The sequence below is a fragment of the Alexandromys fortis genome, unplaced genomic scaffold (assembly GCF_014885135.2).
Source record: "Alexandromys fortis isolate MF-2015 unplaced genomic scaffold, M_Fortis_MF-2015_v1.1 scaffold_90, whole genome shotgun sequence".
Lineage (NCBI taxonomy): Eukaryota > Metazoa > Chordata > Mammalia > Rodentia > Cricetidae > Alexandromys > Alexandromys fortis.
The window spans coordinates 7,220,280-7,235,869 of NW_026067985.1; the positions used below are offsets into that span (position 1 = coordinate 7,220,280).

Consider the following 15,590-nt stretch of genomic DNA (forward strand, 5'->3'; position numbering starts at 1 on the left):
GTCTGTCTGTAGGTTAAAAGAACCCTGTAGGAATTCCACCCTATGGGTTCTGAGGATCAAACTTGGGCCATCAGGTTTGGCCACAGTATCTTGGACACATATTAATCCATACCTGCCTCCCAAGTGTTAGGATTAAAGGTATGCACTACCATACCTGGCCTTTTTTTAAAAGACATATTTTGAGGCCTGGAGAGTTGAATCATTGGTTAAGAGTGCTTGCTTGTTGCTCTTGCAGTGAACTCATGTTTGATACTCAGCACTGACATGTTGCCTCACAAACTATCTGTAATTAGATCTCAAGGGATTTAATGCCCTCTTCTGGCTTCCATGCATACCAGGTATACACAAAGTACACAGACATACATCAGGCAAAACACTCATGCACATCAAAACATTTATATATATATTTTTGTTTTATGTATATGAATGTTTTGACTGTGTGTTTGTACTTGCACTGTATGGGTGCATGGAAGCCAGAGAGGGCAACAGAACTCCTAGAACTGTTGTCACAGACAGTTGTGAACTGCCATTTGCACACAAGGAACTGAACCCTGATCCTTTATATGAGCATCAGGCACTCCGAACTGATGAGCCTGTTTGGTATTTTTTCCCAAAGAATTAATTTTGAAAATTTCAACCCCAAGTATAATTGAAGTTTTAGAAGAGATTATTTTATTTGTGGGTTATTATTGTGTGTGGATTATTGTGTTTATGGTATCATGATGTTACATGGTGGCACTCACAGGGCTGAGGCAGGATCTTGAATTTCAGAATAGCCCAGGAAGCCAAGTTAAGGTCATCTCCAACCGGTAGAATGACAGAGATGAACAGGAGTTGTCATGAAGGTGGGAGTCATTAGGGACTAACGTTTATCCTTCGTTCAGTTTCTGTTGGTAACAGAATTTTGTCATAAACACATGTAGTTTTTTGTTGTTGTTGCTGAAGATTAAAAATAAATGCCATCATCCTGCCACCCTATCACTCAGGTGTTGTGCACTCTAAAGCTTATTCAACTTCCTTAAGCAGCCAGGCACCCTTGTCTTTCCTTAATTTATGTATTTGTAAATAATAGCTCCCTGTTAACATATGTAATCCAACTGGTCCTGGTTGAGTCAGGCATGCACTTCTACAGCTGACTTGTTTTGGAAATGGATCATAATATCATCAGGTTACTGCCTGTTATATCTCTGTAGTTCCCTGCCCTTCTCTTCTTGAAGCTTTTATTTGAAACTGCTAGTAATTTAGTGTGCCAGTTCTCTGGTCACTGGCAAAATCAGTGCTTTCCTTAAGGAGGAACCAGATGTTTCATGTCAGTGTCTGACACTCAGCCCCCCATCCCCTCTACCCCATCTCATTGTAAGCATTCCCACTTGTTCTAATTAGCTGTGGATTGGTCCTTTACATCACTCAGTCTAGTCTTAGCTCTCAAGGTTCAGTGTGTATCTGAAGCATGTAGGAGAGAGCTGCTTAACAGAAATGCCAGTGCTCTGACCTGCGTGCAGTTTCTATACAGTAGGTTGCAGCATGACCTTGGATTGCCACTTGTAGTGCAAAATAAGAACCAGTTCCCAGGAAGCCATCGGTGTTGTGCACAATAAGGGCCTCTGAATGCATATGGATTCTTGTTCCTTATTAGATGGGGTCATTCTCTGCGAACCTGGGCAGTAAAGTCTTTAGCCTCAGATACTTAGTACAGGGATGCAGAAAAACTTTTCCCTCCGGTTTTCAAAAAAAAAAAAGAATTGGCAAACTCAGTTCTGCTTCCCACTGTGCTCCTTGCAGCTTCACTGCTGTTTCTCTAAGAGCATGTAACTCATTCTCCTTTGGTAGTCCTATTATTGGACTAACTGTCCTTTTTCTGTTTTTGTTTTTTCATTTAAAAAATATTCTGCTACCATGCACTGGTGGCGCACACCTTTAATCCCAGCACTCTGGAGGCAGAGGTAGGTGGATCTCTGTGAGTTCAAGGTCAGCCTGGACTAGAGAGGGAATTCCAGAACAGCCAAGGCTGTTACACAGAGAAACCCTGTCTCAAAAAAAAAAAAAAAAAAAAAAAAAAACAATAACAAAAAACAGAAACAAAAAAATCTGTGAAAACATGTATATTTATATCAGTTACTTTTTTGTTCTTGTCCCATCTTTGACTGAGGGACCCTTCAGCTAGCGCAACCCCATTATAGGGTTAAAATGCTCAATCGCCTCCGAGCAGCCGAAATTCACGGAACTCTGGCTGAGCCTGCCTGTGCCTTTCTCCTGGAAACCTGATTGTTGTGGTTTTGTTTTTTGTTTATCTTTTTTTCTAAGACATTTAGCCCCAGCCGTCCTGGAACTCACTCTGTAGATCAGGCTATCCTCCAACTCACAGAAATCCACTTTCCTCTACCTCCTAAGTGCTGGGATTTAAGGTGCAGGCCTGATTCCTAGTCATTAGGTATGTTCACTAGTAAGTCACTGCCTGTTGCTCTTTTTAGTGAATAAAACTGGGAAATACCACAAAAACTAGATTAGAGAACTAATACTGAAAATAGGCAGTGATGGTGCACACCTTTAATTCCAGCGCTTGGGAGGAAGAGACAGGCAGGTCTGGTCCACAGAGTGAATTTCTAGAGAGCCAGGGATACACAGAGAAGCCCTGTATCGAAAAATACACCCCTCCCCCCAAAAAAGGAATAATATTGATGTTTCCAATTAAGAATAACCTTTTACTTTTAAAATTTTAACCTTTGTTTTTATTTTATGTGTGTGAGTGTTTTGTCTACATGTATGTCTTTGTGCTTATGTGTATGTAGTACCTGCAGAGGCCAGAAGAAGGCATCAGATCCTCTTGGGACTGGAGTTGAGATAGTTGTGAGCTGTCATGTGGGTGCTGGGGATCTAACCCAGGTCCTCTGGAAGGGTAACCATTCTCATAACCACTGAACCAGCTCTCTGGCCACCACTTTAAAATGTTTACTGAGATGTGTGTGAGTAAGTGTGTGTGTGTGTGTACATACATATGTGTACACGCACATGCCACATGCCTTAATAAAGGTCAAACTTGGTTTTTCTGCTGTGCTAGATGTAATTCCAGATACCTGTGCTTCCCATCCAATTATGTGAACTTAAGTGTTCACTAAGCCCTGCACACTTGGCTCAGCAAGTGCTTTTTCCTCTGAGCCATCTCATTACCCCCTCTTAGTTTCTTAGTTTCTTTCTTTTTTTTTTTTTTTTTTTTTTTAATTGTTTTTCGAGACAGGGTTTCTCTGTAGCTTTGGTGCCCGTCCCGGAACTAGCTCTTGTAGACCAGGCTGGCCTCTGCCTCCTGAGTGCTGGGATTAAAGGCGTGCGCCACCACCGCCCAGCTCTCCTCTTAGTTTCTTAACTGAGATTTTGAGTGCTAAAAGGTATTAAATGTTGACCTAGTGTAACAATAAGTGCTTGTCTGCCTACATCCATATGTTTATTATTTTATATTTTATTTTGATCACTGACACTAGCTGTTGACCTTAGGTTGTTTGCAAAGGACACACACACACACACACACACACAGAGGGACATTAGAGTGACTTACAGACTATGGTCCAGGTAGTCCAACAAGGCTGTCTCCCAAGAAAAGGCTAGTTGTTTAATCCCCAAGACCAGATGGCTTTGCAGTCCCAGAGGACTCCTGGAGCAGCTGATCTTCAGTCTGTTGGAATCCAGAAGTAGATTCTTACACTAGACAGGGAATGCATGAGCTAAAGGACAGATAAAATTTGCTATCAAGAGTGATGGCAAGCAGGCAGAAAGCAAAAACTTCCTTCCTCCAGTTCCTTTATGTAGGCTGCCAGAGAGAGAGAGGGGTGGGGGGGGAGAGAGAAAGAGAGACTGAGACTGACTGACTCTGAGGCTGGGCTTTTGAATCCTCAAAGTCCACCAACAGTGAGATTTCTCCAATAAGGACTTACCTCCCAATTCTTCCCAAACTGAATATCAACTGGGGACTGAGCATCTAAGTACATGAGCATATGGGACCATTCTCAATCAAACTTCCACACTAACTACAAGGGAGGAAACATCTGGCTAAATCAGAACTTGATTTCTTTATTATGTAATCAAAGTGTATGATCACCATATTTTTTTAAATGATCAGATCCTTTTTTTAAGATTTATTTATTTATTATGTATATAGTGCTCTGCCTACATGTGTCCCTGCAGTCCAGGGGAGGACACAAGATCTCATTACAGGTGGTTGTGAGCCACCATGTGGTTGCTGGGAATTGAACTCATGACCTTTGGAAGAGCAGTCAGTACTCTTAGCTGTTGAGCCATCTCTCCAGCCCCTGACCACCATATTTTTGAGACAATCTCTAATTGAATCTAGAATTCTTGATTTGGCTACACTGGCTAGCCAGCAAGCCTGAAAGATTCTCCTGGCTCCATTTCTAGGATTATAGACAAGCCTTTTCCATGGTGCTATAGATCTGATATCAGGTCCTAATGTTTGTACAACAGGTATTTTATAGACGGAGCCACTTTCCTACACTCTTCTTTTTAATTTTTGAGATAGTCTCATGAAGTCCACACTGGCTTTGAACTAACATTGAAGTTTAAGATGCCTTTGAACTTATGTTCCTTCTGTCTCTACTTTCCAAGTCCTAGAGTTACATTTGGTCAGCACTAGGCCCAGTTTAGATTTTCTCTGTAATGAAATTATACGAGGCATGGGGATTACTCGGATGTTTTTGTTTTAGGGGCTTTTTTTTGGTTGGTTTGGTTTTTTTTTTAAAGCCATTTATGTTTATTTGCCCATTCATAATAAGCGGCCCAACATGGGTGCTGAGGAGGATTGGACTGAACTTGGGTCTTTTCACAAGAGCAGTAAAACGCTCTAACTTCTGAGCCATTTCTTCAGATCCCAAAATTGTGTAGGGTGGGTTGGTGCATGCTCACAGTTGCTTGAAGAGGCCAAAAAAGTGGGTGTCGGATTCCATGGAGCTGGAGGATTTTTGTTTTGATTCCCCACCCCCACCCCCGAGACAGTGTTTCTCTGTATAGCCTTGGCTATCTGGAACTCACTCTATAAGCTACACTGGCCTTGAATGGAGAGATTTTAAATTTGTGCACTACTTTTAATTCTGCTTTGTTTTTTAGATAGTCTCATAACAAGCACTCTTAACAATAGACTTTTCCATCTCTCCCACCCCCATTTATTTATTTTACTTTTTAAAAATTCATTTTCATATATTTGTTTCCCTGTTCATATGTATGTACACCAAGGACTGAAGAGGGTGTTGAACCTCCTGGAACTGTGTTCTAGCTGCCATGTTGTTACTGTGTAGAAGCAGCATGCTGCTAACTCTTGAGTTGTCTCCCTGCTCCTGGTCATAGCTGTTATTACTGCTTCTGCCTTTTTTGTTTGTTTGTTTTGTTTTGTTTTTCAAGACAGGGTTTCTCTGGAGCTTTTGGAGTTTGTCCTGGAACTAGCTCTTGTGGACCAGGTTGGCCTTGAACTCACAGAGATCCACCTGCCTCTGCCTCTACCTGGCTGTTTTTATCTTTTTGCCTTATGTTTATTTCTTTTTGTGTCTTTTGTTAGTCACATTTTTAAAATTCTGCCGTGAGAGTTCCAGGAAGCCTGGAACTATTACAGTCACCCTTCCTCAGTCTCTCAAATTGCTATAGTCACAGATTGTAAGGTCCCCCCACCCCCTGTCTGTGCTGTGTTGTGAATGGTGTGTCTTCTTTCAGTGAAGATGGATGGCGTCATGTCACCTCTCATTGTGTTGAGCATTAGCTGTTTATGGCACACACCTTTAATTCCAACACTTAGGAAACTGAGGCAGAAGGATCTGAAACTCAAGGGCATCTTGAGCTACGTGAGACTCTGTATCTACCCCCCTCATTATGTGCATACCATATGCATCTTATAGCTCCTTCCTTGTGTGTTGTAGCTGCCATTTGATGACTGTACTGTAGTCCCAGATCCAGCCATTCACTAGGGCTTGTGAGTTAATGATATTTCTGTCATCCATCTTGAATTTCTAACTGAAGTTCATTAGACTTTGGATTATCCTGAGGTAGAGCTTACATGAACTGAAAAAGTACAGACATACTTGACAGTGTCCTTTGTAAGCTGTCTCTATAGATAAGAAAAAAAAAGTGTGTTGTATGCTTTGGGCATCATCAACTTAAGGAATTTCATACTAACTTTGGGGGGGGGGGCTGTGTTTCAAGTCAGGGAGCTTTGGATCCTGTTCTGGAACTCACTCAGTAGCCCAGGCTGGTTTAGAACTCAGAGATCCTCCTGAGTGCTGGGATTAAAGGCGTATGCCACCACCGCCCAGCTCCAACTAATACATTTTTTAAATATTTATTTATTTATTTATTTATTTATTTATTTATTTATTTATTATGTGTGCAATATTCTGTCTGTGTGTATGTCTGCAGGCCAAAGAGGGCACCAGACCTCATTACAGACGGTTGTGAACCACCATGTGGTTGCTGGGAATTGAACTCTGGTTAAGGCAATGCTCTTAACCACTGAGCCATCTGTCTAGCCCCTCCAACTAATATTGTTTACTAGACTCTCAGTTAAATTAGAAATTAACCTAAAGGAGCATCCCAGCACTTGGGAGGCAGAGGCTGGCTGATCTCTGAGTTCAAGGCCAGCCTGGACTATAGAGTAAGTTCCAGGACAGGCTCCAAAGTTACAGAGAAACCCTGTCTTGAACCCTACCCCCCAAGAAAGAAAGAAAGGAAGGAAGAAAGGAAGGGAGGGAGGGGGAGAGAGAGAGAGAGAGAGAGAGAGAGAGAGAGAGAGAGAGAGAGAGAGAGAGATATTAACCTAGAGGAGATTGTTTCCCTTCATGGAGTTGGAAATCTAAGAACAAACTTGTTCTGCTCTCTCTGTCCATTCTTCTGAAGAGGCAGCCTCTCCCTCTCCCTTCCCCTGTCCTCTTTTTCTCTGCCCCCCCCCCGTCTCTTTCTCTCTTCCCCCCATAACTCCTTACCTTTATACCCTTCCCAATACCCATTAAGTAAACTCCTTACCAAAAATAAATAAATAAATTTATAAATGTAAATTTGTTCTGTGTAGAACTGAAGGATCTCATGCATTTCCTCAGCTTCTGCCTCCTAAGTTATTGTGGAAGTATCCGAGTTTCTATCTTCTAAGCCATAACTTAGAAAGTCCTGCAAATGCATCTGGCTCTGCCTGTGTGGTTACTGTACACTGCTGTGCTGCTCCTAAACAAACTGAGGTGCTGGACAAAGGTATTACTAATGTATTTCAAATATACAAAGTCAAGTGCTAGCTTGTAAAGTTCCATAGACTATACAAAAGATATTTTTTCTTGCACAGCAGTGGAATCTTTGCATAAAACCATCTCAATTTCCCCTTGCCATAAATTACATTTACCTTTTATGCATCCTATTGGACTGGTGGATTTGTATTTGAAAACACGCCAGTCAGAATTAACATAAGTTAGATCACAGCCATATGCATATACCTCTGGGTTTTGGGGGGGTGGGATTGGGCTTTGAGACAGGGTTTCTCTGTAGCTTTGGAGCCTGTCCTGGAACTAGCTCTTGTAGACCAGGCTAGCCTCGAACTCAGAGATCCGCCTGCCTCTGCCTCCCAAGTGCTGAAGTTTAAAGCTGTGCGCCACCACTGCCTGGCTTCATATACCTCTGTTATAAGACAAAGTCATCAAGTCTCTGGCCTCCCATTCTCTTTGTAGTATCACTTCCCTTAGCTTGATTGTGATGAATAAAAGGTCTCCAGGTACTGCCACATGGTCTCTGTTGGATAAAGTTGCTCCTAATTAAGAGCCACTGACATATGAAATAATGTTAAGTGTGGTCCATGTAAAGTATAACGTAAGATACATTTACATTCAATTTTGTAGTGGTCAGGTATGCATGACTAGCTCTGGTTTTTGCCTGCCTGCCTGCTTTTCTTTCTTTCTTTCTTTCTTTCTTTCTTTCTTTCTTTCTTTCTTTCTTTCTTTCTTTCTTTCTTTCTTTCCCTTCCTTCCTTCCTTCCTTCCTTCCTTCCTTCCTTCCTTCCTTCCTTCCTTCCTTCCTTCTTTTTTTCTTTAAATGTATTTATTTTGCAGGGGTTATGTATCCCAAACCAACCTCAGAAGTTAAGGACCTTGAATTTATGCTCTTCTTGCCTCTACCTTTCTTGTGTCACAGTACGGGTGTGTGCCACTTCTGCTGGTTTGTGTGGCACTGAGGATAGACTGTGCTGCTAACAGCTAAGCAGTACTTAAGCACCTTTATTTATTCATTTTTTTTAAGCACCTTTAACATAGGTACTGTTGGTATTGTGTTGGGGAAAATTTTGTTATATTGCTTTGTTCTGTTTTCAAGTATACTTTCTAAATAGAGAAAATAAATATCAGTAGTCATTAAATGTTCAGCCAGCCTTTTAAAATATTTAAATAAGAACTACATACATAGACACAGTTTCTTCAATTTTGTTGACTTGGAGATATGCCATGTTCTATGTTCTTGGTGGCATACCCCTCATGAGGCACACAGCTCCTCCCCTCATTTAGCATGATGTCAGAAACAGATGTGACAGTGCAGTCAGTAGGTGTTTGTGGGAAGAAAGGCACAGGTGGTGCAGTAGGTTTTATGAGCACTACAAGGAGATCCTCTTGCCTCTTCCTGGGTGTTGGATTGAAGGTGTTCCCATCTCTTATCTGACATTAATCTAGAAAAGGAACCATTGTAGGAATATGGAAGACACTTGAGGGAAAGGGATATTATTAGAAATCTGCTACTTGGTATATTTGGTGGTGTGTGATGTTGGGTGAAACAAGGAGGACTGGTCTAGGTGTGTAGCTCAGTGGTGGGGCCCTTGTTTAGCATTCCCGAGGTCCTAAGCATTATGGCTCTGACAGAATAAAACAGGATAGAAAGTGAAGAAAGAATTGAGTGGTAGGCTTAGGATTTATATTGGCTAGTTTTGTCATTATTGTTTTTCTTCTGAAATGAACCTTCCATGCCCCTCTTAAAACCCATGTCAAAATATGGAGTATCAGACACTCCCTGTGGTTCCTTCCCTCCCCGATCTTGATAGTTTGTCTTACGTTAGAGATGAAAGCCAGGTGAGGGGAAGATCACTTGACCAGCTAAACTCTGAAGGGTGAGTCACATTGCTGAGGCTAAGACTAGGGTAATAGTCTAGAGTGGCGAGAGGATGGATGGGAGCTGTGTGAGATGGCTTTTAAGAGGCTGAGGAGGTTTCATTTCCTAGTAATGTGTTTCTTTTTCTTCCCTGCAGTCCCAAATATGCCCCAACAGCGACAAGACCAGCATCATCAAAGCACCATGATGCATCCTGCCTCAGCAGCAGGCCCACCCATTGTAGCCACCCCGCCCGCTTACTCCACTCAGTACGTTGCCTACAGCCCTCAGCAGTTTCCCAGTCAGCCTCTAGTTCAGCATGTGCCGCATTATCAGTCTCAGGTAAGGCCCAAAAGGGCCTCTCTGATTTTAACTTATTAGAAAAACTTCTCATTTCAACTGTTCATGTATTTATGTGGTTATAATATCAGATAGTTAAGGTGTCGGGGCTTTTAAATATGTATCTCTGCAAGTTAGAATTATAACAACTTGGGCTGGAGAGATGACTCAGCGCGGTTAAGAGCACTGATTGTTCTTCCAGAGGTCCTGAGTTCAATTCCCTGCAGCCACATGGTGGCTCACACCACCTGTAATAAAATCTGGTGCCAGCTTCTGGCCTGCAGGGACACATGCAGGCAGAACATTGTATACATAATAAATAAATCTTTAAAAAAAGGGGAAAAAAAGAATTATAATAACTTGCCAGGCGGTGGTGGCGCATGCCTTTAATCCCGGCACTTGGGAGGCAGAGGCAGGTGGATCTCTGTAAGTTCGAGGCCAGCCTGGTCTACAAGAGCTAGTTCCAGGACAGGCTCCAAAAGTACAGAGAAACCCTGTCTTGGAAAAAAAAAAGGATTATGATAACTTTTTCTACATTTATATTTTATTTTATGTGTGATTGTTTTGCATGCCATATACATATGTGAACCACATCATGACTGGTGCACTGGAAACCGGGTGGTGAGATGGCTTGTGCTGCTCTTGGAGAGGACAAAGGGTTCAGTGTTCAACAGCCGTTTCTGGTTGGCTCACAATCACCTGTGAATATTTCAGAGATCTGATACCCTCTTTTGGTCTCCATGGGCACCTGCACAAACAGATAAGTAGGCACATACATAAAATAAATAGATCATAAATTTAAAGAAAAAAAAAAGAATTTCAAAAGGAAGCATCCAGAGAGGACTTTAGAACTCTGAAGTGTTTCTGGAAACCGTGAACGTTGGCATTGGAACTAACTGCTGGAGTTATGGCTCAGTTGTGAGGAGCGCTTTCTGCTCTTGAGAGGACCCAGGTTTGTTCCCACATGGCAGTTCACAGCCTCCTGGAACTCCAGGTCTAGAGGATCTGAAGCCTTATTCTGGCCTCTTCAAGCACCAAGACAGACAAGAATGCATGTGTGTGCGCGCACACACACACACCCCAACACAAAATGAATCATTAGAAAAAGAATATTAACTAAAAATCCACATGGCTTGTTTTGGTATAATTTTTTTTTCTTCCTTTTTTCTTTTTCTTTTTGTCTAAATACAGCATCCTCATGTGTACAGCCCTGTCATACAGGGTAATGCCAGAATGATGGCACCACCAGCACATGCACAGCCTGGTTTAGTATCTTCCTCGGCAACTCAGTTCGGGGCCCATGAGCAGACGCATGCCATGTATGGTAGGAAACATTTTATTGTCTTTTGTGTGTGTGTGACTGTATTTGTTTTGAAGCTCTGTAAAGATACTCTGTTTAGGAATACCCTGAGATAGATATGGTGCTGTGATTCTGTATCCTACCTACTGGAGTGGGAGGATAGAGACAAGCCTGGGCAACATAGACCCTACCTCAGAAACAAGAAGAAGTAACCTGACTGTGGCATTGAGAGTCTTAAAAACAAATGACTCATAATGTCAGCAGTCTATTTCTACTTCTATTTCTACATGCAATTTCTTTGTCTTGACATGTTTCTCCTTCTTTAAAAAATGACATGAGCCAGGCTAGAGAGATGGCTCAGTGATTTAGAACATTGGCTGCTCTTCCAGAGGTCCTGTGTTCAATTCCCAGCACCCACGTGGTGGCTCAAAACCATCTGTAATGAGATCTGGTGCCCTCTTCTGGCCCACAGGCATACATTCAGGCAGAATACTATATATAATAAGTAAATAAATCTTTTTTTTAAAGTGACGTGAGCCAAGATTATGGTGGCACACGCCTTTAATCCCAGCACCTAACACAAGGCAGAGGCAGGCAAATTCTCTGAATTTGAGGCCATCCTGGTCCACAGAGTGAGTTCCAGAACAGCCAGGGCTACATAGTGAGACCCTGTTCCAGAAAGGGGGTGGGGGGAGGATAATAATGTAATAGAGAATATCTTTGTAGAAGAGAGGTGCCTTCCTTTCTACCCTGGTCATTCCACGTACCCCGCCTAAGCCTTGCAGGAAAGGATGTGCTGCCATTCCTGCTTCCACATCATCACATAGTTGTTAGACCACCTTGAATACTCTAGCTTTAGATGACACTATAACAAACTTCGCACATAATTAGTTTCATAGTGACATTTCAGTGTATTTGAGTATTAGATCGCTTATCTATACAGTTGAGAAGTATACCTTATAGGAATATGATTATAAATGTGTGGAGCTGTACAGACATTGTGTTTCTAGTCTTTTTAGTTTTGATGCCTTAACTGAGCATATACAGGATTGTTAGGTCTATAGGTTCTATCCTTCTTGATGGTTGCAACATTATGGTGGCTGATTAAGACTAGGGTTGGGCAGCCTGAGTGCTCTCCCTATGTTTGTAATCCCAAGCATGCATTTGAGCTATTGCACTCCTGCCACCAGGGTTCATTAGTAAGATATATGCTGTGGAAAACATTTGCCTTTATAAAAGTCTGAAGTCTGCTTGTTTAAAATAATTACAAGTTTTCAATTACTATTGTATCATGCACTAGGTGTTTAGAATAACAGATAGGGTAATTGCTGTGCTTTCAAGAAGTCCGTCTGTTTTCCTGGCATGGTGAGCGTGTAAATCTCAGTCCTGTGGACACCAGGAAAAAAGGAGGATTAGAAGTTCAGAGACTCTGGGTGGCATAGAATAACCTGTCTTAAAAGCCCCCTGGTTATTTGATTTATAAAGTGACACACTGGCCTGGTTTCTGTTTCATCATGATATATCCTTCTGTGTGTGTTCAGTGTGTGATCCCTGGGACTATATCAGCCCTTGTATGGAAAGGTTCTGGTGATCCTCTTGCTGGCATTCCTGCAGCTGGCATGCTTTTCTGCAATTTTCCAGCTTGTTAAAGGCTTGATTGACAAGCTGGTTAGATTGTGGACAATTGTGGTTACCAGAGATTCAGAAGAGGTCCTCCTTTTTTCTGGCATGCCCCCTCCCCTTTGGATTAAGAGGGAACTCTTGAGCTGAAGTTTCCATTTTAGGAGCAGCCATTGTTGCCCGGCCAGTGTGGGGCTGCAGAAGCTGCCTGCTTGTAGACTCATCTGGATGTGCCTTTATCGTGCAGCTCCTAAAAAGCACACGAGGCAATTAATTGTTTGGTTTTTTTTTCCTCTCTTTTTTTTTCTTTTGGGCAATAATAAGTGATTTTTCAATCTGTTCATACAAGTTTGTCAATACCTTGCCAGTAATTTCAGTTAGTTTGGCTCTTCCTCTGGTCAGTTATACCAAAATACTGTTTGAAAACTGCTGTATGGGAATGCTAATTTTATGTTTATTTCTTTTGAAAAGTATGTATTTTATATAACTCAAGAAATCAAATACTTGAATTAGGTTGACTTCTGGCTAACTCAAGATTGTGATGTTGTGGTGCTTTGCCCCAGTTGTTGATGCTAATCTCACATCTCCTTTTCGTCGGTGGTTATTGGTGTAGTCAAGTCAAGGACCTTTATGATAAGGAGTTTACATCATGTGTGACCTTGTACTCTTGGTTTCTTGACACAGGTTTCTCTGCTAATTTTGACATCTATCCTGATACTCACTTTGTAGACCAGGCTGGTCTCGAACTCAAGAGATCCATTCACCTGTCTGCTTCCTGAATGCTGAGATTAAAGGCGTGTGCCACCACACCCAGCTAACCTTGTACTCTTTTTAAGAAAGGATTTCTGTTAACACCTCATCTTGCTGCCTCTGCCTCCTAAGAAATGACTTTAATTTCTGACCTCCTCACATTCAGGCTCCTGCTCATCTGAGTTGGTATTTCAGCAATGGGTTCATTTTCAGAAACAGTGCAAAGGCAGCCAGAAGAAGTGAATGTGCTCTTCCTCTCTCCACCTCCACTTCACCAAAAAGACGGTCTTTTATGTAGCCCTGGCTAGCCTGGAACTTGCTATGTAGACCAGGCTGAGATTAGAGGTGTGCACAGCTAAACCAAGCTAAATACTTTTGACATGTGGTTTAAAGCAGATAAATTTTAAGTATAATAAAGTTTCTCATCATCAGTCTGCCTGACAACCAATTGTTAATGTTGGGGTGCATTCTCTCAGGTTCTTTAATTATGCCCTTTTTATACTGGCACGTTTTAATAAGAAGTGGTGTAATACTTGTGTTTATATTTTTATATCATGAACCTTGAGATTCACTATCAGGGGCCTGTGATGACATTTGTGTTGCTGTGGAAAATTGCGTATTATGAATTAGCTTAAATATTGTATTATCTCAGTACATTGCTTATATCAAGGCTGTTTGATGGATGCCATGTTCGTCTTTTTTTTTATCAGTTAATGATTCTATATCAGATAATAATCTTATTCTTTTTATTTAAGCAAGTCAGCGTGTGGACTTGCTCCCTCAGTACAGAAGGAAAGCCTTCCGGTTCAGTCCTGTTCGCTTGTAAATCTCTGCAGCAATGCTTATTTACAGTGCTGGTCACCCCCTGTCAGAATGAACCGTGCGTGAATACAAAAGATCACTGAATATGTCGGCCTTTCCAGAACGTCAGGAATGCACACCTCAAGAGGCTAATTTACCTTTCTATTTCCCAAATTCAGCATGTCCCAAATTACCATACAACAAGGAGACAAGCCCTTCTTTCTACTTTGCCAGTGAGTTGGGTTTTTTATACTAATTTTAATTACACAGTAAACACTAAGGGATACATGTTAAAGTAGCTAACTTGTTGGAGAATATTTTCCTTCTGCTAGACAGAATCAAAGTATGCATGTCGGGGCTGGGGATGTGATCCAGTGGTAGAATACTTGCCCTAGCATGCACTAGACCCTGAATTCATTCCCTAGTATAAAAACAAATAGAATTGTGGCTGTTTTTGTATAATTCAGAGATTGACAGATGAACTGACCCATCGTAATAAGGTTGGGTACAAAGACAGGCTGATTTGTTTCGGGAAACAGTTTTTATATACAAAGTAAGAATGTAACTGTGCGGGAAACACCTCATTCAAGGAAACTTTCTGAACAACTAATACTATTTTATACCAAGCTACAAGCCTAGTTTAAAGCTTAAAGCACTAATTTGTAGTGTCCTGGCAAGACCGAGAAGTGTCCTCACTGGGGTTCCCATAGCAAAGGGTGGATGAGGTACTTGGAGAGACAGGCCTGTCTTGTCCCTCTTTGCATGCCTAGAGGCTTAGAGTGCTTGGAGCAGATATGGTAGGGGTGTCTAGAACTTCCTTCAGCATGAGAAGGCCTCTGGAAGCTCAGGCCTCAAAGCCAGCAGTATGAGGTCTAGACCGCCTTATTCCATACGCAAACTTGGTCGATGGATTTTCCCTGTTTGGGGGGCAGTGTTTTAAAATAAAGCAGATCATGGACTTTGGTAGTAGAGGCCCTTGAAAAATGTATGCTGCTGGTGTCACTTCATATGAAACCTGAGTTCTAGAGAACGCTGAGATTTAACTTGTTATACTAAGGACTAAATTCTGAGTTATTTTGGAATGACTACTGATCATCAGATACTGGGTTTTGGAAACATTTTGACCTAAAATTTTCATTAATTGTACCAAGCCTTGGTATCCAAAATTAGCTGCCATGTTTTTGCTGCCTGGGATAAGTTAACAAATGGAGTCCTTTATGCTCTTGGGAAAGTAGTCTTGACTGTACCCTGAGGAGGGCTTTAAGGACACAGTTTGAGGTCTCACATGCAGTTACCCTCACCATCCTGCTATCTCTGTTGCGGCCGTTTTCCTGTAAATGGCTGAGAGGGCCTCAGTCATCATCCCTTAGCACTAACAGCCTGAGCATAACTTCCTCCTGAAAGGAATCAGCACGAGAACCAACAGCTGTTAGTGGGGATTTTAGGTGCCACAGCGTTCTACACCTATTCCACTTCCATTTTGCCTTGGTTTAGTTAGTTGTCTCTTATACCCTTTTCGGAACTAGTGTTGAAGTTGGAGGATCACGCTCTACTTGTTCTCAGTGTTGTTTTCCAGTGCTGGTGATCACCAATGATTTGTGCATCCAAGGGCAAAATGACAGAATCTATTCACAGGTTAAACATGTGGCCATATGGACTGAACTTGCTTCTCTTAACATCT

The 15,590-nt window shown here is 41.8% G+C and overlaps 1 protein-coding gene across 8 annotated transcripts in view; it reads left to right on the forward strand.

Moving 5' to 3' along the window:
- Positions 1-15,590, forward strand: part of Atxn2 (ataxin 2) — a 91,131-nt gene that overhangs the window by 67,598 nt on the left and 7,943 nt on the right. For 5 of the 8 annotated variants that reach the window (XM_050159081.1, XM_050159086.1, XM_050159089.1 and 2 more), the window contains 3 exons: positions 9,257-9,441; positions 10,630-10,762; positions 14,089-14,142. In XM_050159081.1, the coding sequence (XP_050015038.1) occupies positions 9,257-9,441; positions 10,630-10,762; positions 14,089-14,142 (372 nt within the window). The other 3 variants (XM_050159083.1, XM_050159085.1, XM_050159088.1) reach the window with 2 other exon arrangements.